The following is a 26,508-nucleotide window of genomic DNA, read 5'->3' as shown; positions in this document are numbered from 1 at the left end:
GGTGCACACAGGTACATGTGCATGTGAAGGCCAAGGTTGGTGCCAGGCTCATCCTCCACTCCTCTTCCACCTTATTCATTGAGGCAGGCTCTCTCAATCAAACCCAGAGCTTGCTGGTAAGGCTGGTCTCATGAACCAGCTTGCTCTGGAGATGATCCCGTGTCTGCCTTCCGAGGTTGGAATTACACGTGGGCCACCACGCCCATCCACTACCCCTCAGCACCATGACACACACAGGGTTCCTGGGATCCAAGCTCCTGTCCCCACACTTTTGTGGAAGCACCTTAGACACTAGCCATTGGTGCTGTTTTTGAGACCAGATCTCATTCCATAACCCAGGCTGCCCTGGAATTCACTATGCAGTCCATGCTAAGCTTTGAACTCCTAGCAATCCTCCTGCCTCAGTCTCCCAAGAGGGCTAAATGCCTTTTACTTAAGGATGAAAACTTCCAAAAGACCTGTTAGTCTCTAGCACCACCTGGCCACGAGCTCTCCAGTTCTCTCCACTCAGGTCACAGGACCATCCTCAGTGTCCCAACCTCTCCCACTATGGGGACTGCACAGCCTGCTCCCCGTGCCTGGAGCACCCTGTCTCTTCTCTAGCTGGTTAACAAAAGCCCACGTACCCTCAGATCCCATCTGAGCACAATCCCCAGGGAAGCCTTCCCTAGACCAGGCCAGGCTGCAAGGCATCTGCCTTGTCCCCTCCTGGGGACTGGCAGAGTGGTGCACCTGTACTGGAAGATTCTTAGCATGTGTTCACAGTGAGACCTGGAAGGGCAGACTGTGAACAGAGGACAGCACACTGGGAGGGCTCCAGCTTTGGCGTTTTCCCAGAGCTCACCCTGGCTGTAGATACATGTAAATTACCTACTTGCAGGACATTGACCAAAACCATGGAGTTGGTCACGTGGCCGTAAAGCTGCCGCTGCTTGGCAGCAAAGGACAGATTGATGAGGGTCCAGGCAACGATTCCCGGGCGTCCGTTGAAGAACAGCTTGAAGTCAAACCACTTTCCAATCCTGGGGTTAAACTCGATGCCCATCATGTAGTTGTAGAAGAAATTGCCTGTGAATTTGCTTTAAAATATAAACAAAAGACACATTTAATCAACTGGCAGCCTGTCCCACCACACACAGCTTTCCACATCTTTGTGACTCGGTGCTTGAGCACTAGCAGGTGAAGGAGGCAGCCGGGTGCAGCTGGCTGTGGCAGCAAAGGTCCCCACGGTGGAGGCACACCAGCCCTGCCCATGGCCCCACACACACTCACTCCAAGTAAGCTGTGTCAACAGAGACAACAGCACACAGGAGCGCACACATTCAGCAGCAAGTGATGACACTAAGTCATAGGACAGGGCATTGTGCTCACAGCCTGAGCTCCAGGCCCCTCTCTCTCCAACAAGTCTTGGTCACCTGGCCCCAGAGCAGTGCTACACGCCAAACGGAAGCAGAGAATCAGCCCAGATAGCCTGCGTGGAGACCCTTGCTAGGTACGGCCTACTGCACACACGGTATGGCCTACTGCACACATGATCTTGGAGCTGCAGGTTCCTGCATTCAGTCCTCACAGGCTAAGTGGAAAGAACTGAAACAGAACATCTACAACAGCAGGTGCGATTAGCCAGCAGATGGCTCTGAAGGCTGCTGGGGCAGTAATGTGCAGGACAGGGTTCCACGAGCAACAAAGTTTCCTTAGTACTCGGTAACACAAGCCACAAAGAATCTCCATCTCAGGCTGTTTCCCAAAAGCCTAGGCCAACAGTTAAGGGGAATGTTTTCCTTAGAGTCCCAACATTAAGGAACCCCGTAAGAACCCACCAAACATTAATGGGTGGGTGGATAGATGGGTGGATAAAGGGTCTGTGGTAGACAGATGGGTGAGTGGATGGATGTGTGGGCAGACTCATGGGTGGGTGGGTTGTATTCAGAGGCAGATCAGTGGCTGATGGATGGTTGGTAGGGGGTGGCTGTGTGGGTACGTAGATGGATGAGTGGATGAATAGGTGGCTGGTAGGAAGATGGTGGTGTGGGTGGACAGGTGGATGAGCAGATGGATAGATGTATGCGAGGATGGATGGACCAATGGACATATGTTATGTACAAATGAATGGATGGGTGGATGGATGAATGGACATATGTATGTATGTACGGACGAATGTATGTATAGATGGATGGATGGACAAATGTGTGTATGTATGTTTGTATGAATGGATGGACAAATGGACATATGTATGTATGTTCCCTCCAGGAGTCTCACTCCTCAGGGCTTCACAGCCTCCCGTGCAGGCAGCAGACAGCCCTGGGTGGCCTGGGTGGAGGCATCCACCTTCCACTTTAGGCTCAACCAGCCACTAAGGAACATACCAGTCTTCAGCGTTGGTGGGAAACAGGTAGCCCTTGATCATGGCGAATGTCGACACGGCATAGCCAAGAATGTTGGCGCACCACAGCAGCGGGATCCAGTTGTCAAAGATGATGGTGGGGGAGAACCAGGACAGGAAGTGAGCGTTCGCAAACCAGAGGACGTGAGTGATGAGCCAGGCTTGCAGCCCGTTCACCTGGTACTTGTTCACAATTCCTGCGCAGGGAAGATTCACACAGCATGTTCCTGATGCCCTTGTCAGGTCACCCGACCTGGATGTGCCCTGTCTCGGAGCCCTACTTGCTCCCTGGCCTCTGTGGCTACAGACTCCTAACTGGGGTCCCCAAGTGCCATCCCAGAAGGGGCGGCATCTGCTCATACACACCACAGCTTACAGGCCAGTGGCACACCTTTCAACCAGAGGCTGAGAGCCACTGTTGCTGCCAAGACCTGGAAGGGAAAGGGGGAAAGGGGGTGGCTCTGTTAGGTGCTTCACACCCTGTTTAACCAGCTCAACCTGAGGGATGGGTCTACAGTGTTAGCAAGGCCAACCAAGTAGTAGGAGAAGAGGATGCCCTGTGGTGCCCCAGGCTCCTCACTGAGAGAAACTCTGCTCTGGAAGAGATGAGTGGGATTCTAACCCATACCCCTGGTGAGCAGCATGAAGTTGGGCTCCTTGAGGTTCTCAGGGATGACACAGAGCAGAGCCACTAAGGAACATACCAGTCTTCAGCGTTGGTGGGAAACAGGTAGCCCTTGATCATGGCGAATGTCGACACGGCATAGCCAAGAATGTTGGCGCACCACAGCAGCGGGATCCAGTTGTCAAAGATGATGGTGGGGGAGAACCAGGACAGGAAGTGAGCGTTCGCAAACCAGAGGACGTGAGTGATGAGCCAGGCTTGCAGCCCGTTCACCTGGTACTTGTTCACAATTCCTGCGCAGGGAAGATTCACACAGCATGTTCCTGATGCCCTTGTCAGGTCACCCGACCTGGATGTGCCCTGTCTCGGAGCCCTACTTGCTCCCTGGCCTCTGTGGCTACAGACTCCTAACTGGGGTCCCCAAGTGCCATCCCAGAAGGGGCGGCATCTGCTCATACACACCACAGCTTACAGGCCAGTGGCACACCTTTCAACCAGAGGCTGAGAGCCACTGTTGCTGCCAAGACCTGGAAGGGAAAGGGGGAAAGGGGGTGGCTCTGTTACGTGCTTTGCTCCCTGTTTAACCAGCTCAACCTGAGGGATGGGTCTACAGTGTTAGCAAGGCCAACCAAGTAGTAGGAGAAGAGGATGCCCTGTGGTGCCCCAGGCTCCTCACTGAGAGAAACTCTTTGCTGGAAGAGATGAGTGGGATTCTAACCCATACCCCTGGTGAGCAGCATGAAGTTGGGCTCCTTGAGGTTCTCAGGGATGACCCACAGAGCAGTGGGGCTGGGGAGACAGGAGGGTCAAGCCGTTCCTTCCCAAGTGATGACAGTAGCTTGCCACATCCAGGATAGTGGGACTACACTCAAGAACCTTGAGGCCCAGTCCTGTGGACGATGTCCAAGCTAAACTTTTTACCTGGGATGCAGTGTAGGAGGGCAGCTCCAGGAGCCAAGGGCACAGAGAGTACCTACTTAGGCACAGAGAGTGCTTACTTAGCTTGAGAGTACAGCTTGGGCTGGGGTAAGCTTACCCGCTGGGGTCACGGCCCCTTCTTGAACCCCTCCCATGTAGCCTGGCAGAAATCTGTGGCAGAAGTCAGGGAGCCAGGTGTATAGCAGCACCTGAAATGGAATTTTAGGCTGGATGACCGGCAGCCTGCCAGGATGGTTGCATGCTTCCACCTGGCCTTTTGTTACTGGACAAATACAAATGTAAAACATTGGTACAGTCCAGAAGTTCAGAGCTCCTAGGGGCTTGGCAAGTTAGCCACTGAACATGAGAAAGCATGCGTCCTCCAGGCCGTGGCCTTGGAATCCCCAGGTAGAACACATAGATCCTTCCCTACTCGCCGCTTGGAGGCCGTTTAAAAACATTAGAATGAAATCTACACTCCGGAAAGCCCGCCACGTCAGTGTGACGATTCTGCAGAATGTACTGCATCCACAAAGCCAGTCAACCATCACCACAGCCAAATCCCAGAACTCTTCCATCACTACAAAACCTTCCCACTGGCAGCTGTTCCCCACAGCTCCCCTGACTCTCACCCCCAGCCAACGGCAACCACTGATCTTTCTGTCCTTGTGAATGTGGCTTTTCCAGACCTGTCACATGATGGAATGTGGTCCTGGGCTTCCTCCTCTCCAGTTAACCCTAACATTTACCCACAAAGCCGCTGGTGTCAGTGCCCACTCCTTTTCATGGCCTGAGAGCATTCTTTTTGCTTGGTTTGGTTTTGAGACAAGGTCTCCCTGTAGCCCCAGCTGTCCAGGAACTCACTATGTGGACCAGACTGGCCTTGATCTCACAGAGATCTGCCTTCCTCTGCTACCCGAGTGCCGGGATTAAAGGCGCGCTCCACTCTGCCTGGTTTTGGTAGTATTTGACTGATGGATAGATCACACGCTGATTCTCCAGTCCTAAACTGACAGACAACTGGGTTGGTAGATTTTTGGCTACCAGGGTATGTGATGCCCCTTCTCACTCAAAAGGCCAGGGGACCTGAAAATAGAGGGATTCTGAAGCGCCAAAGTTTGGACCCTGGGAGAAACAGTGAGTCTCAATGTAAAGTTCCCCCTGGGAAAAGCAAGCTGACCTGCTTCCCATATGGGTCCCTAGTAACCCTGCCCTGGGTGTGGACTCAGGGCAACATGCACTGTCAACCAGTCCTGCTGTGAAAGCTGTTCCTTCCTCATGTTATGACAGGGATGAGGATATCCTTGATCAGGGTGATAGCCTGTGGAAACACCCTTCATCTTTGCAGAGCAGTGTTCTCTATACCAGAGAGTTCTAGGAGTTTAGGGTGCACCTTCCCAAGGGCACATGTGAAAAGGGTTCCAACTGTGTGGGGCTTCCTTGGGCCAGGCCACATCCTCCCATTCAACCTTGTTCACTGTGCCTGGAAGACCATTTCCCCAGCTGTGAGGTGCTGAAACTTTGTGGGACACAGAGGCTTCCTGTTGTGTGTACCTGCATCCTGCAAACCCAAGCATCATCTGCGTCAGGACCCTGCATCCCAGGTCAAAGAAGGGACCCTGGTGGCAGGAGGGCTTGCTCCCCACCCACTGACACAGGACCCCCGGCAGGGGCTGACCTGGAAGCCAACCCACAAGGCATAGAGCTGGGCAGCTTTAGCCGTCACTGGGGGCGTCTTGGCCCAGATGTGTGCGAGACTGGCACGGCCAGTGGCGATGTCCACCAAGGGGGCGGTCAGCGAGCAGCTGTACTGGTCACACGCCATGATGAAGTAATAGACGATGAAGGGTGCGAAGAGCAACAGGAAAATGACAGAGGCCAGGGAGAACCAGTCCACCTCCCTGCAAGAGACAGTGGGCGTCACTGCAGGCCTCCTGACCCTCCAGCCCACAGGGGGCTCTGGGATGCCCTCATGTGTGGGACCCGTCTTCACTCCAATCAGCAGATGGGAGAAAGGCTCAGTGAAAAGCCCTCCACCCACCCATGCTGATCCTGTGTGATCATATCTGTGGCCGCCCACGGAAAGGCCGGAGCCCAGGATATGAATGCAGTGCTCCTCATGACCCTCAGGGCCGGTAGCTTCCCCAGTCCCCAGCCAGGGAGGACACTTGACACACAAAGCACTGCTGCTCCATGACAGAACAAGGCCCACGACTGGGACTCAGGACTCCTGGGACAGTGACAGGGTTCCAGATCGACCCTCAGGTCGCCTGAAACTTTCACAGTCCTGGAATGATACTGCAGTGGAAAATCCCACAACTGATCTCAGGTGACAAGTTGCACATAAGACACAGGTATACTGAAAACACTGAGTCAAGTTTCCTTCAGGCCCTGTGTGGGCTGTTTGTCAAACATGCAGAATTCTGCTCTCAAACTCAGGGTTCCTTCCCCATGATATCTCACAATCCACATGCAAATGTCTCAATATACAGAGTCAGAAATGTGAACTCCCTCTGGCCACAAGCATTTCAGATAAGGGAAAGTCCACCCGAAATGCCTCCTAGATTCTTCTTCTCAATTCTTTATTTTGCAAAATGGAAAACTGCTAACCTTCTATCCATCTTAACAATACAAAATAACTCTCTCTAGGTCCGTAACTTCCCAAGATTGAAATGCTCTGAGACCCCACTTCTCTTTCTAGCTAGGAGGAAGGGTGAGCTACTTACCAGGCCCGGCCCCATTGGCCTTGAGATTCAGCCTTGCTGTGGCTGCCGGTGTCGGGGTTCTTGGTCTTAGGAGCATTGAGCTGGGATTTCACAGCCATCAGTCCTGAGGAAGGAAAGACAGGGCTCTGTGTCTTCCAGAAGATCAGACACACTATATCCCTGTTGTGCCCCCTACTCCCCTTCTTGACACACTGTCCCTGTTGTGCCCCCCACCCCTCTTCTTAGCACATCCCTGGAGGGAAGAGACGGAGCCTCAGGCTCACTTTCAGGCCTGTGCTCCCTGCCCACCTGGGCTCCCCACACTGTGGCAGGCGTCTTTCCACATGGAGCCTGCCCCACCCCTGCTCCTCCACACCCCAGGGATCTGCAAGAATCCTTGAACATGGTTGGCTTCCCTCACAGCACCTGTAAAAGATCCCCTCTTCAGCAGACTGTCCCCTGCCAGCCACCACTAAGTGGCCCCTCCCAAGGTGGAACTTTAAGTTCCAAGTGTCTCTACTTAGAGTTCATCCCTCCATCACAGGGCCTGGACCAGGACCTCCAGGAACTCAGCAGATAACACTCTGGGTACGCATGGCTGCTCTTGGCCATTAGACTGAGGAGCAGTGAGGCCTTCCATGTCCAAACAAGTTCAGCTTGTGAAACTTTAAAGCATCAGGGAATTTTTAAAAAATATTTGATGTATTACTTTTATTTTACGTGTATAAGTGTATTGCCTGCATGCATGTAAGTGCAACCATGTCATGCAGTGCCCAAGGAGGTCAGAAGAGGGCATCAAATCCCCTGGAACTGCAGTTACAAACAATTGTTAGCCACCATGTGGGCGCTGGGAACCAAACCCAGGTCCTCTGCAAGAGCCAGTGCTCTTAACCGTGAGCCACCTCTCCAGCCCTACATCAGGGATTTTTAAAAGGTATCTGAAAAGCAAGCAGAGGGTCTGGGAGATTACTCAGTCAGTAAAGTCCTGGCCATGAGTGGACATGTGTGCAGATGCACATGGAGGCCAGAGGCTGACGCTGGAATGTTTCTCTCAACCACTTCTCCACTTTATTTTCTGAGATAGCATTTCTCACTGAACTTGGCACTCACTGTTTTGGCTAAACTGGCTGACCTCGAACTCCAGGACTCACTGTACCCCCACCTGTACACCTAGCTCTCACACTGGTGCTGGGGATCCAGGACTTCATGCTTGTAAAGCAGGCACCTTACTGACTGAGCACCTCCCCAGCCCAAACCTTCATTCTTTATAAATTACTCCATCTGTGGTATTCTGTGATAGCAACAGAAAGTGCTCTAAGGCAGCACATGACCTGGCTCAGAAACCACACAACTGGAAGTGTAGACCAAACACAGACTTGGGAATGGTCAAAGCAAACTTTTCAGCGATAAGCAGGTCCAGACAATAAACACAAGCCGGCTAAGAGGATGAGAAGTCCGCAGAGGAGAGAGCAACAAGGTGGTGCCAGATGGGGTGAGGGCTGGGTGTGTGTGTGAGTGCAGCAGGTGCACATGTGCATGTGTGCACACAAGAGTGCATGTGCAGAGGCCAGAGGAGGACGCTGGGTGTTCCATCTGATCACTCTCTGCCTTAGTTTTTAAGACCAGGTCTCTCTTTGAACCCAAAGCTCCAGCTCTCAGGCTGTCAGGCCACTGAGCTCCTGGATCTGCCTGTCTCCTCCCCCAGCATTGAGGCTACAAGCCCACACGGCCATTCCCAGTTTTTCCACCACATCCAAGGATCCATCGAACTTGGCGATCTTACCCACTGAGCCAACTCGTAGTCCCTAGGAGTCATTTATTTTTTAAAAAAGAAATAAGAAAGCCAGGCGTGGTGGTGCACGCCTTTAGTCCCAGCACTTGGGAGGCACAGGCAGGTGGATCTCTGTGAGTTCAAGGTCAGCCTGATCTACATAGTGAGTAGCTGGAGGCTACAGGGAGACCTGTCTCAAAAAAAAAAAGACCAAAAAGTTAAAAAAATGCGGGGCTGAAGAGATGGCTCAGCAGTTAAGAGCACTGGCTGCTCTTGCAGAGGACCTGGGTCTGGTTCCCAGCACCCATATGGCAGCTAACAACCATTCATAACTCCAGTTCCAGGGGATCCAACACCCTCTTCTGGCCTCTGTGGGTATTACATGCACAGGTGCACTTACATACATGCAGGCAATACACTCATACACATAAGATAAAAATAAAAGTGGACATCCTGATTATTTTAATGGTAAAAGGCATTTTGTTAGGAGACCCAAGAAGTTCACCTGCAACTGTTCAACCCACTGGAAGGCTTATGCTGTGACTGCACCGTGAAGGCTGGAAGCATGGCATGCTTTCAGTGGGCCAGGCCACTCTGTGCAACTCCAACACACCACACCCAAAGCCTGGCTCTGGGGGTCCCAAGTTTATAGAGTCACCCCCCCAAATAACCAGCTGCCTCAGGCCATGGGGTCGGCTCAGAGGTTGAAGAACTTATTGCCCAAGGAAGAGGACCAGCATTTGGACCCCAGAACCCATGTAAATGGGGACAGTGGCCAGCTGGCTATTCCAATCCAGCAAGATGAAGACGTGATCCCCAGAGCAAGCTAGCTAGTGACTCCAGCTGTATCAGAGCTCAGGGTCTGACTGAGCAACCCTGCCTCCCAGAAGGAGACAGAGAACAAATGAGGAAGACTCCTGACATAAACCTCAGGTCTCCACATGAATGCACATACATGCATCTGCCACACACATGTATGCACACACATCCCACACACGAACAGAGGGAAAGGAGAAAAAGGAAAGAGACCTGCTTCTGAGAAGTCTTCACTCCAGTAAAATTTACCAGCCTTCACCTCTCTTGTCCATCTTGAGTCCTCACATTAACCACAGGAAGCTGGAAGCCGCATGCCCACCTGCTTATGGGAAGCTGACTCACAGATAAGCTCCAAGGAGATAGAGCTCAGCACCAACATTACCTTCTGATAATCTAACAAGCCAGATGATTGCAAAAGCCAGTGAGTAGGGAAGCTCGGAGCCAAGCCCTGGGACTGCTAAGAGTACATGCATATTTTTCCTTTTGGAGACAGGGTCTCATCCCCTGGCCTAGGCTGGCCTGGAACTCACAGCAATCTTGCCTCAGCCCCGCAATTGCCAGGATTATAGCTGTAAGCCACTGTGCCTGGTGAGAACATGTACCTTCTAGAGATCAAGAAGAGACAAGGGCAGCACGGCTCTGTGGGTGAAGGTGCTTGCTGCTAAGGTGGACAACCTGAGTTCAATCCTCAGGACCCACATGGAGGAGGAATTCTTGAAAGTTGTCCTCTGACCTCCACTGCTATGCCATGGCAAATAAATAAATAAAATGATATAAAAATAATAACAAGGGGCTGGAGAGATGGCTCAGCAGTTAAGAACACTGACTGTTCTTGCAGAAGACCCGGGTTCGATTCCCAGCACACACACATCACCCACATGGCAGCTAACAACTGTCCATAACTCCAGTTCAAGGGGATCTGACAGCCTCTTCTGTCCTCTGTAGGCACTGCATGACACGGGTGCACTTACATACATGCAGGCAATACATGCATACACATAAAATAAAAATAATAATAAAATATTTTTTAAAAATCTGTTTAAAGCAGGGCATGGTGGCGCATGCCTCTAATCCCAGCACTTGGGAGGCAGAGGCAGGAGGATCATTGTGAGTTTGAGGCCAGCCTGGTCTACATAGAGAGTTCCAGGCCAGCTGGAGCTACAGAGAGACCCTGTCTCAAAAAGACAAAAAAAAAAAAAAAAAATCCATTAAAAAAAAAATAATAACAAGTGTGGCTGGGGCCGCAGCTCAGCTGGAAGAGGGCTTGCTTAGCATGCACAAAGCCCAGGATTGTGCAGTGTAAACGGGACACGGTGGTGCACTTTGGAGGTGGAGGCAGGAGGATCAGGAGTTCAAGGCCAGCCTAGGCTACATAAGACTGAAAAAAAATTATCACTACCTTAACTTTATTTGGAAGTCATACATCCAGTCCTCCTTCTGTCGGACACCGAATTCTGGGAAAACACCTAAGTCAGAGCCTTGCACCAGGCATCTGGGCTGAGGGAAGGCCGGGCTCTGCGTAGCTTCTCAGACTCACAGAGCAGCCGACACGTGGCCAGGGCCCTGACTTGCTCTTAGTTTTGAAAAGCAGCAGAGTCACTGCCTGTGGCCTCACTCAAGGGTGCTGTGAGCAATACTCACCTTTGACCTTTGGGCAGTGGTTTCAAAGCAGAATGAAGTTTTCCTGCTTAGAACTGGCTCTTGAAAATGTCCAGGCTCGGAGTCCCCAAAAGGCCTGCTGGATCCCTGTCCACAAGCAGAACACCACCCTGCAGAGGCCACAAAGACACCAAAGTCACCAGGGAACTGACAACAGGTGGAAAAGCCTAACCACAGGAGTCAAGGTCACTGCTGGAATCAGGGCCAGCTCAGGGCTCGGGATGTGGACTCGGGAGGTAGCTGAGTCAGGTTGGCCCTGTCCACAAGTGGAACACCACCCTGCAGAGGCCACAAAGGCACCAAAGTCACCAGGGAACTGACAACAGGTGGAAAAGCCTAACCACAGGAGTCAAGGTCACTGCTGGAATCAGGGCCAGCTCAGGGCTCGGGATGTGGACTCGGGAGGTAGCTGAGTCAGGTTGGCCCTGTCCACAAGTGGAACACCACCCTGCAGAGGCCACAAAGGCACCAAAGTCACCAGGGAACTGACAACAGGTGGAAAAGCCTAACCACAGGAGTCAAGGTCACTGCTGGAATCAGGGCCAGCTCAGGGCTCGGGATGTGGACTCGGGAGGTAGCTGAGTCAGGTTGGCCCTGTCCACAAGTGGAACACCACCCTGCAGAGGCCACAAAGGCACCAAAGTCACCAGGGAACTGACAACAGGTGGAAAAGCCTAACCACAGGAGTCAAGGTCACTGCTGGAATCAGGGCCAGCTCAGGGCTCGGGATGTGGACTCGGGAGGTAGCTGAGTCAGGTTGGCCCTGTCCACAAGTGGAACACCACCCTGCAGAGGCCACAAAGGCACCAAAGTCACCAGGGAACTGACAACAGGTGGAAAAGCCTAACCACAGGAGTCAAGGTCACTGCTGGAATCAGGGCCAGCTCAGGGCTCCAGGCGGATCTCTGTGAGTTCAAGGCCAGCCTGGTCTACACAGTGAGTTCCAGGACAGCTGGGGCTAGAGGGAGACCCTGTCTCACAAAGACTGAAAGAAAAAAAAAAATCTAAAGGAGATCGGTACCCCATAGTAAATTAATCCACTGGACTCAGAGGTCTATGGAACCAAGGCTTTCCTGAGCTAGACAGACCTGAAGGTGAGGGACCAGTTCTGGGACGCGTGAAGCCACCAGCATACACAGCTACACAGCAAGCAGGAAAACACCCACCAGACTCAAGAAGACAGGATAATGAAATTATAGGAAGAGGGCAGAGAAATTGCTTACATGGAAACTACATGGCTGTAGATGAGGCAAGGGACAGTGTGGGTACGATGCCTGAGGTGAAACCTTAGTCTGCAAAGGAACATGCTTCTACGTGGCTGGTTGGTTCCAAAAGCCTGTGGCCTTGATGGGTGGCCCCCAGCACACAGAGGGGAGGTGGGCAGGTTCCTATCTTTTCCTTTCTCCCTTTCTTGAGTTGAGCCTCATGCAGCCCAGACTGGCCTCAAACTTGCTATGTCAACAAGAATAAGTTTTCCTGGTCCTCCCACCTTCATCATACCTAAGTACTGAGATGACAGGTGTATGCCGCACACCCATTTTTTTTTTATTATTTCTGAATGAAGGAATTTTACTATTATAGATCACATATATACAACATATAGAGGAGTTGTGGTATCAAAACAATCATGTGAAACTACAATATTCAAGTAAGAAGGTTTGAGATGGGATTTAGGGTTAAGGTGCCAAAGCAATTTCCATAGTAACTGTTCACTTGTTCAGGTGCCAGGAAAGAAGGATGACCCTTGTCGGTCTCCGACTCATGTATAGTTTATTGTCCCTGTAGCAATAAAGAGCTACCTTTTTCTTATCAAAGCCAGGCAGGATCAAGACTACACAGTTCAGAAAGAAATGGAATGTGTAGGTTATAAAACAGTTTACAACATTTTATAACTCAGATAATGACTTCTGGGTGATGACTGAACCTTAGTGCTGAATTTGTGCCATTTACTACCTGGTTCACATTCCTTGATTAAAGGACTTGGCACATTCTTTATATTTGTAGGGTCTCTCTCCAGATGTATTCGCTGATGTGACCAAAATGTTGACGTATGAGCAAAAGCCTTGTCACATTCTTCACATCTGTAGGCATTTTCTATAGTATGAATTCACTGATGTTGTCTAATATATGACATCTGACTAAAGGACTTGCCACATTCTTCATATCTGTAGGGTTTCTGTCCAGTATATTTTTATGCCTTTTAAGATGTGAGGCCTGGGTAAAGGACTTGCCACATTCTTCACATGTGTAGGGTTTCTCTCCAGCATGCATTGCCTGATGTATTCTAAGACTCAACATTTGACTAAAAGACTTATCACATTCTTCACATTTGTAGGGTTTCTATGCATTATTCCTTGTCTGATGTCATCTAAGAGTTGAGTTCTGCTTGGCTACAGCCTCCCCTCTCTTCACATTCCAGGGCTCTTTGCTTTGCTCCAGACAGGAGACCAGAACAGGCTGACACACAGCAAGACCTACAGACACCAGACTGCTGTAGTACTCCAACATCACCTCCTTGTACGAAGCCCTCTGAGCAGAGTCTAGGCATTCCCACTCTTCCTGAGAGAAGTCTATGGACACATCCCTGAATGTCAATGGATCCTGAAAAAAGCCATCTCTCTCCTCCTGAGTTTCCTTTCCAGGCAATCTTACATAACAGTCTTCTCTTTCCTTTGAGAAACTTCCTTTCAATTCACCGAAAATCCACTTCACCTCTGGTCCCAGACTACACTGCTACGAGAGGTTCCTGGGGCTATCCTGAGACGTGGGCCCCTTTGAGACCCGATCCTGTCTAGCTCTCCTCAGTTTCGGCACCGTGATGCTCCACTTGGTCACTCCTGGTGAGGTTCCAGTCACAGTAAAACCCAGCAGTCTTGCCTGCCCGTGATGCCTCAGAAACTCTGCTTCTGCATCACCCACACCAACCCTTCCCACTTCCTCCTGCATGCTTAAATTATTTCATTCATTCATTGACTGGTTGGTTGATTAGAGGGGGCATGTGCATGGGGGTCAGAGGACAGCCTGCAGGAGCTGGTTCTCTCCTTCCACCGTGTGGGTCCCAGGAATCCAATTCAAGTGGTCAAGCCTCACAAAAAGCACTTTTACCCACTGAGCCATCATTTCACCCTCCTTTTTTAAGGGATCAAATTCAGGGGTTCATGGATGGGAGGCAATTACCCTACCAACTAAGCTAGACCCCCAGCCTTCCTACCTCTTGCTGACTTAGCTCAAAGCTGAGTAAGACCTCTTATCCCACATCCCCTTCTGCCTGGAACTCAAAACTAGAATTCGCTTACCACACACTTGAGCCAAGGAACAGACAGAAAGCACGGGCAGCCCACCTGGACCCCTGGACTGACCTAGGAAGTCCCATAAGACACAGCTAATGAGACTCTGCCCCCAAGAGAGCCCAAGGAACTCAGCCCACAGCAGCAGCGTTTGGAATCTTGAGGGTTTAGTGACCTGGCACCTAGGAGGCACCCAGCACTCCAGTAAGGCAGATGTGGCCCAATGGTCCATCAGAAGCTGCAGGTTTGGGGTAGGCCCACTCCCGCTGCTGACATGGCCCTAATGATGGGACCAAAAATTCAGTGTGACCCGAAGCTACTGTTGACGCTGCCTCAGCTCCTTCATTCTCAGAGTCCAGAGCACGGAAGACCTTGACACCAAGGGCTCAAGGCCTCACCCTCACGTGACCATAGCACCAGGGGGTGGGCAAAGGCTCATTTAGTGAAACAGGCAGAAGCAGCCGCCCAATCAGCAGACACCTCAAGGCAGTAAGTGTTTACTGAGAACAGTGAACACTGTTTCCACACACAAGGCCTAAGTCAGACTTGGCCTTGGAGGGTTTAAGATACCACCAGGTCCCAGAGGCCACAGCCACTGTCACTCATCGGAAGGGAATCGGCCTCCACGCCCTGACTGGGGAAGTTGCAAGGTATTAGGACACCGGCTACTGAGGGTGCCAGCACTGGATGATGCTACTTGTCACCAACAGCAACTGTTTATTCAGAACCTGCCAGGTGCCTAGCCCACCTGAAGAGTGAGCACTGTTCCACCCACCCATTTTACAGACAAGGACAATGGGGAGAGGAAAGTGGGGCAGGGCAGCCTCTTGACTGCTGAGAAGACTGAGGCCTATGGAGACAGGACTGGGTCTGGAGCTCCACTTTGGTGACACACCAGGAGGCTGTGGAGTAAGATGACCATTAACTCTGAGTACTGAGTTCTAAGGACCTTCCACACAGGATGTAGTTGCAACATTCCAGAAGCAGTTAGGGCATCCAATTTGGAGATTGTTAGTCTCAGGCATGGTACTGAAATTTAAGATGAGACAGTAGGACATTCTGGGAATGGGAAGCCCCTTACAGAGACCCTCACATAGATCCTGTGTGTGCCAGTGGGAGTCCATCCTGGGAAAAATACTCAAGTGGACCAGGTCAACAGGCAAATGTCCAACTTCCCGTAACACCCTCTATACACGTAAAATCATGAGACACCAAATGGCAATCCACAAAGAAATCAAAAGCTTTGGAACCCCACAGTGACAGCCCTGCCCTCTACAGCAGGGCCCAGCCCTAACTGCTTAAAAGACTAGTTAGCAAGCTCCACTCCGACAGTGTTAGAAATATGGGTTTTCGTTCCCTTCTTTTGTATTATTAAACAATACACTTGGCCCCACAGGCCTCAGTGAATTCATTTGTGCCCCCCACCCTCAAGGTATCGTGAGGCTAGCTTATGGGGTGATCCTTGGGTTCATCTGGAGCTTGTATATCTGCACTCCTCCCTAAGACAAATGACCACCATGTGTTTGCAAAGCTCCCTTCTCTAAGTGCAGGGAGGCCCAGAGTACAAGGCCATCTTACACTCTGTGCATGGAACTCTGGTCTGACCCTGAGGGTTGGGGCAGGGGGGCAGTGCTGGCTTATTTGGAAAGCATAAACCCTACATGGAAGGGAGTGGCCTGAGACCCCCAATTCTTGGTTCTCAGGTTTTAACCAAAGCTATGGGGATTTCTGCTCTTCAGAAGTTCTAAAACATATCACATGTGGGGAAATAAAATCCTTCTCCTCTCTCTAATCCAGCCCCTGGCATCATGATTCTCTCCAGACTGCTCCATAGATAATTGCCTACACACATCCACTGTCCTTTCCCAAACCTGGTTTTTACCAAATTCTTTGGCAACTGGGCTCCACCTGGTCCCACCCAGAACACCTCTTCCCAGTGTTCCAAACCCACCTATTTCTGTCTGCCACGCTGGTTTTGGTTTTAAGCAACAGTTTCTCAGACGACTGTATCCAAGAATCAATGCGGTCTGGTTGTTTCACCTCTCACTCTGAAAGCCACGCTGGTTTTGAGGGGGCTGGCTTCTCCACAGCCTTGAGACCACACCACCCCATCTCCCTCCCTGTGCCTTGAGCTTCCCAGGACTCACTCTAGTTGGCCAATCCACGATCTCCTGGGAGAATAAGTAGACCGACCCCAAATTCTAATGAAAAGCGATTCACCAGGTTGTGTGTGCCCTGGGGTAACAGAGTGAGCCAAGGGTCGTGGATACACCTGCCCCTGCTCATCTGAGCACCCGCAGATCCCATCCCACTGGGATGGCTCCCTCGGTCTCCCACCACAGGCCCAAGCTAGGCTGAGGTCCTCCTCGGTACCTGCTCCCAGGTGCATCGGCCATCCGAGCAAGCAACCCCTCAACCCAGTCCACAGGTGCCCTCTCCTAAGCACACATCTCCCCCCACAGCCCCTTCCCCTGCGCACACACACACTCCCCTCAGTCTGCACACGTTCCCCTCCCGTACATTCGTCCCCCGAATCTGCACACACATGGCCCCATCTGCACGCCCACCACCCCACATCTGCACTTACATCACCCACATCTGCACAGTGCCCCATCTCCCTCTCCTGTACACTTGCCCTCCAATCTGCACACACCCTGCCCCATGTGCACACGGCCCCATCTGCACGCGCATCACCCCCATGTGCACACACACACTGCCCACGTGCACATACATCCCCCACATCTGCACAGACGCTTCCCCATCTGCACACGTCCCCTGACCTGCAGACCCGTCCTCCTCAGCAGCGAACCTCCTCTGCGTAGGAAGACTCGCGCTCCGGGCCTAAAACCAGCCCGGCAACGGAGCTCCGCCCCCAAACCGCAGTGACGTGTGGCGTATACGGCCAATCGGAGGCGGGCTCCGTGCGCCGCGCCGTGCGATTGGCCGAGGGGGTGAGCTGACTCCGGGCCCACCATTCGCGCCACTACTAGGCTGTGGGCGCGAGAGGGACGGCAGCGCTGGCCACGCCCCTGGCCACGCCCACGGGGGGGTCGCGGCAACCCCGCGCCCTGAGGACACTGGGGCGTGGGCACCGGGTTTGCGGGGCGTGGGCGAGGACTCGGGGCGCCCGGACCCTGCACTGAGGCCTCCTGGGCAGCCGGAGGGCGGGGGCCTCCCAGCCTCGGTTTCCCTCCCAGCACCGGGTTTCACAGTGCGTGCAAGGCAGAATTCCAGGTGTGTGTGGGGGGGGGTAACTCGGTAAACACGTGATCGGTGACTGGGTGGTGAGAAAAAGGGGGTAGAGAAGGGGCCACGGAACCGGGCGTGGCGCTTCCAGTGGGGTGTGCAGCAAGGGTGGGCCAGGCATTTCCAACTGAGCCAGGGAAAGGCATCTAGATCACCGCGGAAGGCCCAGGGCAGAACCCTGCAGACCTCCCCCCGCACCCCGGTGGAGTGGCTTCAGGTGGCCTTCTCCTCTAATCCAGCCCGGAGTTGGCGCTCTCCTTCTGCCTTTCTGTGAGTTCCAGGGATTGAAGTCTGTTTGCCAGGCTTGTGAAATGAGCCCTTTACCCAGAGTCATCTCTCCTTTGAGGTCCCATATTTGGCTGATGGATCCCTTTCAAAATGGTTCCATGTGTGTGTCTGTGACTGTGTGTCTGTGTCACATGTCACACTGTGTGTATGCACATGGACATATATGTACTTGCCTGCGCATGGGTCTGTGGCAGCTGTAAGTTCACATCAGACGCCTTCCCATATTGCTGTTATTCTGAGACAGGGACTCTCACTGGAGTCACTGACCAAGGGGCTCCTAATTTTGAGTGACATGCCTCCTTCCTGGACTAGGCCCATGCTGTGTGCCATGCAGTGTGCCACTCGCTGAAACAAGTTTTGCAAGGAGTTTTGCAAGATGGCCATGTGCGGAGATGGGAAACTCAAATCTTGAATCCACTTCCCAGAGGGCAGGGTTTGGGGATATTTATGGGAAGGAAGTAGGGTAGTATAAGGTGTGGGAAAAGGTACCTGCAAGTGAACTCACTGGTGCCCATGTGTGCATAGTAAAGCACATGGCTCTGATGGGACACATGCTCATGAAACAGCTGTGTTAGCTGAGGGGGAGGTTTGGGCCTACTGGACCTCTCGTCAGTGTGTATGTGTATGTGTGTGTGTGCAAATATGTGTGTCTATGTGTATGTGTCTTTGTGACTGTGTGTATGTGTCTGTGTCTGTGCACATGTGTGTGCATATGTGTGTCTATATGTGTCTTTTTGTCTGTGCACAAACGTGTCTATATGTGTGTCTGCGTGTGCACCTGTGTGTCTCTGTGTGCATGTGTGTCTGTATATGTGTCTTTGTGACTGTCTCTGTGTCTGTGTGTGTACCTGTGTGTGTCTGTGTCTGTCTGTATTTGTGTTATGTGTGCATATGTGTGTGTCTATGTGTCTTTGTATCTGTATGTGTGCACATATGTGTCTGTGTATGTGTTTGTGTGTGCATCTGTGTGTGTCTCTGTGTGTATGTGTGTCTATGTGTATGTGTCTTTGTGACTGTGTGTGTGTGCACCTGTATATGTCTGTGTCTGTCTGTATTTGTGTATGTGTGCATATGCATGTGTCTATGTCTCTGTGTGTGCATGTATGTCTCTGTGTCTTTTTGTCTGTGTGCACAAATGTGTCTATATGTATGTGTCTGTGTGTGTTTCTGTGTGCATGTATGTCTATGTGTATGTGTCTTTGTGACTGTGTCTGTGTGTGTGCACCTGTGTGTCTTTATTTGTGTATGTGTGCATGTGTGTGTGTCTGTGTCTATGTGTCTTTGTGTTTGTGTGTCTGTGTGTGTGTGGGCGCACATGCTGTGGGGGCTAGAAGACAACCTCAGGTGTCATTCCTCAGGCACTGTCCACCTGTTTTTGTTTGTTTGTTTGTTTGTTTGTTTGTTTTTGAGGCAGGGTCTCCCTGTAGCCTCAGCTGGCCTAGATCTCACAGAGCTCTGCCTGCTCCTGGAGCCTCCCAAGGACTAGGATTAAAGGCTTGTGACACCATGCCTGGCAATCTGTTTTTGTTTGTTTTGCTTTGTTGTTTCTTTGTGAGTTTCTCACTGGCCTGGAATTTGAGCCAAGCAGGCTGGGCTGAATGCCAGCTCACCCCAGGATCTAGCTGTCTTTGCCTCCCATAATACAGGTGCCATTATGCCCTTTGTTTTTGTTTTTTTAGACAGGGTCTCCCTTTTGCCCAGTGGCCTGGAACTCACTATGTAGACCATGTTGGCCTAGATCTCACAGAGATCCATCTGCCTCTGCCTCCCAAGTGCTGGGACTAAAGGTGTGCTCCACCTTGCCCAGCTAGGTCCATCTTTTTTGACTTGGGCTCTGGGAATGGAATTCACACCTTCTTGCTTGCAAAGCAAACATTTACCAACAGAGCCATCTCCCAAGCCCAAGAGCTAATGTTTTTGATAACTGGCCTTCAAGTCTCTGAAAGTAACCTTCCTAGTTTATTTCTCCATTGCTGTGACAAAACACTCTGACCAATACCAACTTGGGGAAGAAAGGGTTTATTCAGCTTACATCTCCCAGGTCGCAGTTCATCAGGGAGCCCAAGGTAGGAACTCAGGGCAGGAACCTGGAGGCAGGAGCTGGAGCACAGGCCTTGTAGGAAAGCTGCTTACTGGCTTGCTCCCCTGGCCCCTGTGCAACCTGCTTATGCAGCACAGGCCCACCTGCCCAGGGGTGGCACCACCCACAGTGGGCTGACCCACCCACATAACTCGACAATCAAGAAGATGCCCCGCAGACATGGCCACAGGCCTGTCCAACGGAGGCAATTCCCCATTGAGGCTCCCTCAACCCAGGTATGTCAAGTTGACACTAAAGCTATCCAGCACAGTAACCTAGCAACCTCTATCATTCCCCACATGCGTTGTCTACAGCAGAGCTAACAGGTATGTGACTTCCAGAATTCATCACACTTAAAGTCAGCTCCAAGCAAGTCACAGAGGGACCATGGGGGTTAGAGTCAGAGAAGAAGAGAAAAGAAAGATGAGTTCTACTAACAGTCTAGGCAGTGGGGCTGCTGACTGGAAACTACCAGTGGGGTTCTGGCCTCCCATGGAGATACAGGTCTTCCTCTTCTTTGAGAATGGCTCCCAGGCCCCCGAGAGTTGCTTGTGAGCTGCCAAAGACTGATGTGTGCAGTGACAGGCCGTTCCTTTAACAAGTGTCCAGCAGAGGCTGTGGGCCATCCATCAAGATTGCATTCTAAGAACTTCCTTCTCTCCTGAGATAGCCAGAAAGATCTGCTCTGACTCAGGTCTGGATTGGTTCTTATCTGAGGGAGGAGGGACAGGGCCTGGATACCTAGTTCTGAAGGAAGAGGAATGGGGTCTAGAACCCTGGGCCTGAGGGAGGAGTATTGGGGCTTGAACACCTGGGTCTAAAGGAAAAGACTGAGGTTTAGACACCTTGGTCTGAGGGAGGAGGGCTGGAGCCTGGAGCCCTGGGTCTGAGGGAAGAGGGCAGGGACCTAGAGCCCTGGGTCCAAGGGAGGAGGCTAGGGTCTGGGCTCTTGGGTCTGAGGGGGGAGGGCAGGAACCTGGACTGGGCTTGAGAGAGGAGGGCTGGGATCTAGAACCCTGGGCCTGAGGGAGGAGGCTGGGGTCTGGACCCCTGGGTCTGAGAGAGGAGGGTAGGGACCTGGAGCCCTGGGTTTAAGCAAAGAGCAGACCATTTGGACACTGGGATGAAGCCGCCCCAAGGGAAAGGTGCTGGGATTGAATACATGAAACAGAGATAGTCTGCTTGCTTTTTGGAGTTTGTGACTTTTCTGTCCTGAGCAACATGACTTTATAAATGGAAAAAACAGTGAAGCGTGCAAACAAATGCTCATCTTGAGACCAGGGTAAGGTGATCCCACATAAATGGCAAGGCAGGGACCCCTCCACATGGAAGAGCAGACATTGGTCCTCCGGGTGGACGGAAGACTCGGTGTCAAAAGTGGGGAATGAACAACCGCTCCAGCAGGTAGCCACTTGCTGCCAAATCTGATGACTTGAGTTCATGCCTCAAGACCCACAAGATGGAAGAAGAGAACCGACTCCTGGGAGCTGTCCTTTGACAGCTCTGACTTCCACCTGTACACCCAGGCACACAAACCCCCAAACTCACAAAAATAAAGGTAGTAACAATTTTTAAAGTGTGGGCTGGAGAGACGGTTCAGCGGTTAAGAGCACTGACTGCTCTTGCAGAGGACCCTGGTTCAGTTCCCAGCACCCACATGGCTGACAACCATCCGTAACTGCAGTTCCAGGGGATCCGACGCCCTCTTCTGACCTCCGGGAACACTGCACGACACGACACGGATGCAGTTACACACATGCTGGCATACATTCATTCACATAAATAGAAGTAATAAGTATATATATATTTAAATTTGAAGTGTAGTTGGAGCAGTTTGCAAGATGCAGAACCGCGCCCTGCCTTGCCGGGGTTACCCCAGGCTCCAGGGATGAGGAAGGATTCAAGGCGGTGCACACGGCCTCCAGAGTGCTGTGGGCCAGGGGAGGGGGGCTGTTCAGGCCTTGCGACCTTGGTCGCGGTCCCCCGTGGACCGGCAGGTGCACGTGGGAGGCTCACCATATCGGAGCCATGGCCTGGGAGAGGTGACGTGCAGAGCAGGCACCGCCTGTCGCGCCCGGAGACCCTGCCTGGGAGGAGCCGCCAGCCTCCTTGAAGTGCAGGCGCAGCGGCGCAGAGCCGGGGGCTGGACAGGTCGGCCTGTCGCTCATCGAGTGGGCAGGGTGAGGGAGGAGCTGTGCGCGAACAGAAGGGGAGGAGTCGGAACTGAGTGACCCGGAAGGGCGCCTGGGGAAGGCACAGGGCTGGGCGGTCCCGCTTGGGGTCGCCTGCACCCCACATTTTGGGGAGCACCTGCGCCCAGCACTGTGGGGGGCACCTGCACTCCTCATTTTGGAGGCGTCTGCATCCAGCCCATTGGGGACGTCTGCACCCAGATCTTTGGGGGACACCTGCACCCCTCACTTCTTTGGGGACACCTGCACCAGCACTCCGTCCAGCCTCGCGCCCAGGGGCCTGCAGCAGGGATGGGCAGGAAGGTGACCGTGGCCACCTGCGCACTCAACCATTGGGCTCTGGACTTTGAAGGCAATTTCCAAAGGATTTTAAAGAGTGAGTCTAGGGGTGGCGGGGGACAGAAGGGAGCGAAAGTCCACATTGATCCCTCTATGGCTAGTCAAGACCGGTACACAGTTTTGCCCTGGAGAGAAACTCACAGCGGTAGGCGTGGGAATAGCGTAAAAGGGATAATGCCGGGCATGGTGGCGCATGCCTGGCGTCCCAGCACTTGGGCGGCAGTGGCAGGCAGATCTCTGTGAGTTCAAGGCCAGCCTGGTCTACATAGTGAGTTCCAGGACAGCTGGGGCTACAAGGAGACCCTGCTTCAAAAAGACAAAAAAAAGGGAGGGTGGATTAATAATGACCTGGCCCTGGGAAGCATTCAGGTCCTCCAGGTGTAAAGAAGACTTTATGGTTTCTGGGTCACGTGGTGTGGCAAGGCAGGCATGGAGAAAAGCCTGGCTTGGAGGTGGAGATGGGCAGGATTCCCTGGTTGGGCATGTACTGTTCTGATCCATCCCTAGGGTCTCAGGGATGAGGTTGGGGGAGAGCTGCCCTTTCTTGTTTCAGTGGGACGTGTGGGTGTCTACAGAGAACAGAGATCCTGGGGTCTGGGGTCCCTTGAGGACCTCCCCCGTGGGTGGGCATTGGAAGAAGCCATGTACTTAACAGAGGAGGATAAAGGATGAGCTGACAACTCAGTGGAGAGCTTGGCTGCTGAGTGTTGCTGTGGGGTTGACATTCATAATCCACTCACCTTTGATGGCAACTGTTCATATTTAAACACAAACTGAGGCTGCCCTGGGTGGACCTATAGGTGTGTCACCTTGGGCTGTTCTGTGCTGAGCTTCGCACGCCTTTAATCCCATCTCTCCAGACCCAGCATTTTTTAAATGTAGTAATCAACTCGGTTTCACCGCCAGCATCTTCTTGCTGGGGTGAAGAGAGGCTACCTGGCTTGCTTTGCTTACATGTTGGCAGCCGCTGTCTAAACCTGCTGTGGGTGCTGCGTGCTGGCACAGCCCTGAGGTTGATTGTACACCTTACCTGTCTACAGCACTTTTCCTCCACCTGGTCTTGGTATCTACTTATCGAACATACCAAGGTGTGACCTGCCCCTCCTTTGTGTTAAGGTCGCCCAAATGCCCTTTTCTTTCTCGTTTCCTGCAGGTGTACACAGGTTGTGCCAGTGTCACAGTTGTGTGCCGGCGTCTGCTGTTAACAGGCTGCAGTGGGCTGGGGACACCACAGAGCCTCTCTCCAACCTCATCTTCAGCAGCACGTGTTGCGTGCCTTTGTGCATGTCGCAGCTGCTGAAATTGCCCTTCCTCACTTTCTTACAGGCATTCAAATTGCCAAAGACAGAGGCGCAAGTACAGGCTTGGACCAGAACTGGAAATATGGTAAAGCTTAAGCACACTGGCATCCATCTCAGGGTGAGCAGGTAGTGTTGTCAAAAGGCAGGAAGAAGGGGCTGTTACTGAGCACAGAAGAAATGCGAATCCCATTTAGGGGTGTCAGCAACTGAGAACGGACCCAGGTAGTACCAGGGATAGGACCCAGGTAGTACCAGGGATCGCTGGGTCAGGGCAGGCCAGGGAGGCTGGGTAACTCCAAGCTTCCCAGTGGGGGAAGAGAGGAGCTGTGTTTGCACAGCTGTTGTGGGGCTGTTTTGCCCCACAAAAACCTCCACATCAGGACTGAGGCTGTAGCTCAGTTGGTAGAGCTCTTGCCTAGCATGCATGAAGTCCTGGGTTGTATCCCCAGCACCACGTACACAGGGCACAGTGGCACGTGCCTGTAATCCCAGCACTCCGGAGGTGCAGGCTGGAAGATCAGGAATTTGAAGTCATCGTGAGGTACGTAGAGAGTTCAAGATCAGCCTGGGGTTGGTGAGATGCTATCTCAGAAACAAAGCAAAAAGAGTTAGTGATGGGGCTGGAGAGACAGCTCAGCAGTTAAGAGCTCTGGCTGCTCTTGCAAAGGACCTGGGTTCGACTCCCAGCACTCACATGTTGGATAACAACCAGCTGTAACTCCAGTTCCAGGGGAATCTGTCGCCCTCATCTGACTTCCGCAGGTATTGCATGTCATGGGTGCACTTATATACATGCAGGTAATATGCTCATATACATAAATAAATTTTTTAAAAGTTAAATAAAAAAAACTTTACCCATCCCTGTCCCCCCTGTCCCTCCCTCAGGGTTTCCATATTCATCTTTCTCTGTCTCCCCCAAATCTGTGCCTGTCATTTTTTTTTTTTTTTGAGACAGGGCCTTCCTATAGCCCCAGGTAGCGTAGAACTCACTATGTAGACCAGGCTGGGCTTGAGCTCACAGACATCTGCCTGTCTCCCAAGTGCTGGGACTAAAGGTATGCACCACCATGCCCATCCTGGGCCCGTCATTTTTTAAAAAAAATATGTTTTATTTATTATTATTTGGGGGGGGCGGGAAAACCACTTTATTAGTGGCTTGGGGATGAGAAGGGGCAGGCGGGGCCCACACGATCCAATGTCCTCAGCAGGGCAAATCTCCCTACTGCCCCCTCACTAAATACTTATTTATTATTTTTATTTTACGTGTACGAGTGTATTGTCTGCATGTGTGTAAGTGCACGTGTGTCCTATAATGCCCACAGAGGTCAGAAGAGGGTGCCGGATCCCCAGAACTGGAGTTACAGATAGATGTTAGCTGCCAGGTGGGTGCTGAGAATCGAACCTGGGTCCTCTGCAAGAGCAGCCACTGCACTTTACTACTGAGTCATCTCTCCAGCCCCTAGACCTGACATTTTTAAGGGGAAACGTTTCTGAGAGCCCAGGCATTCTGTCGTGCTTACAGCCTGCTGAACAGGCCCAAGTTTTACTATTTGCAACCGTGGGCAGTAGAGGAAACTGAGGAAGCAGAGGAATAACATCCCTTCACCTCTTCCCAAGCTGGCCCAACCCCCACCCTCAAGAGGCACCTGGGCTGACCTAGCATCCCTCACCCACAAACTGAACTGTTTTTTCTGAGCCAATTTTGTAGATTCAGAGACCAGCCACGGGACCCAGGCGTTAATGACCAGCCCCTGCCGTAGACTGCCTCACCCACTACCGCCCAGCCACTGGGATTAGAGGTCACTGGTGATTGGATGGTTGAAATTACAACCATATTTATGTGTATGAGTGTGTGCCTGTATGTATGTATGGGCCCCACATGCATGCACTGCCTACAGAGGCTGGAAGAGGCCATTGGATCCCCTAGAACTGGAGCTGCAGACGTTGTGAGCTGCCCTGTGGGTTCTGGGAACTGAACCCAGATCCCCTGCTAGAGCGGCCACTGTTCTTAACTGCTGAGCCAGCTCTCTGGACCCTGGAATGTATTTCAAGACCCTAAAAATGCCAAAGACTTGCCTGTCAGGGCGAGTGTTCCTTCACGGTGTATGGGGTTTGCTTGGTATTATGGCTTGGATGAGAAATGTCCCCAGTACACTCGTGTGTTTGAACTTGGTCCTCGGCTGGTGGTACTGTTTGGGGAGGTTGCAGAGTCTCGGTAGTCAAGGCCCACCTGGAGGAAGTAGCTCTCTAGAGAGGGGCCCGGAGAATCAAAGCTAGGCTCCACTTCCTGTCCTGCCTCTGCTTCTTGGACCGCGAGTGGGCCGCCCCACTGAACAAGGCTCTTGCCCTGGGGTCCTTCTCTAGGGTTCGAGACAAGGAAAGTGATGTAAAGCACGCCTTCCACGTTGCAGTCGGCTAGGAACGAGAACTTGACGGTTTGAACCTGCATTACAAATACCCTGCATTTTATTGTTGGAAATCTGACTGTTTAGACCAAACTATCTTAGAGCATTATGGCAATTTCCTGGTGCTGCCACAGAGGGTCACAAATTTGTTGCTTATAAAAATACAGGTCTGCTCTCTTACAGCCTGAGAGACCAAAGGTCCAAAGTGAGTGTATTCAGGTTACACTCCATCCATCTGAAGGCTCTGTGCGATGGTCCTTCTGGGACCCCCACCTCCACCCCCAGCATCCCTTAGCCTGTGGCCGCATCACTCCAGGCCATCTGGTCATGTAGATGAACCCGGGACATCCAGGGTGGTCTCATCTTGCTGTCCATCATGGCATCTGCAGAGTCTTGTTCTAGCACGTGGTCGTATTCACTGGGGTGTGGCTCAGTGGAGGACAGATGCTTATCCTGTGCCAGGCTGCAGGTTCAATCCCTGGTACCACAGAAA

At 52.1% G+C, this 26,508-nt stretch overlaps 1 protein-coding gene and 1 long non-coding RNA gene across 6 annotated transcripts in view; one reads left to right on the top strand and one right to left on the bottom strand.

The window, feature by feature from the left end:
• Window positions 1-874: 874 nt before the first annotated feature.
• Window positions 875-16,983, bottom strand: LOC103725600 (7-dehydrocholesterol reductase; the record flags this gene model as incomplete). Its single annotated transcript, XM_029558534.1, is given in 7 exon segments — window positions 875-1,079; window positions 3,088-3,301; window positions 4,045-4,135; window positions 5,605-5,827; window positions 6,653-6,755; window positions 16,116-16,212; window positions 16,945-16,983. Coding segments are annotated over 5 exon segments (831 nt in total), but the record flags the coding sequence as incomplete, so codon positions are not given.
• A 6,723-nt stretch (window positions 16,984-23,706) lies between these two features.
• LOC115068385 overlaps window positions 23,707-26,508 on the top strand; it is an 11,427-nt gene continuing 8,625 nt past the window's right edge. Inside the window, exon 1 of one of the 5 annotated variants that reach the window (XR_003847741.1) lies at window positions 23,707-24,151. This is a non-coding gene — a long non-coding RNA (uncharacterized LOC115068385). Of the gene's footprint in view, window positions 24,152-24,275; window positions 24,373-26,508 lie in introns of those variants that run through there. The other 4 variants (XR_003847740.1, XR_003847743.1, XR_003847739.1 and 1 more) reach the window with 4 other exon arrangements.

This window comes from Nannospalax galili, unplaced genomic scaffold (assembly GCF_000622305.1).
Source record: "Nannospalax galili isolate Female #2095 unplaced genomic scaffold, S.galili_v1.0 scaffold89, whole genome shotgun sequence".
NCBI classification, from domain to species: Eukaryota; Metazoa; Chordata; class Mammalia; order Rodentia; family Spalacidae; genus Nannospalax; species Nannospalax galili.
Note: the sequence above shows the minus strand (reverse complement) of the source record. Positions and strands in the feature narration are given on the sequence as shown.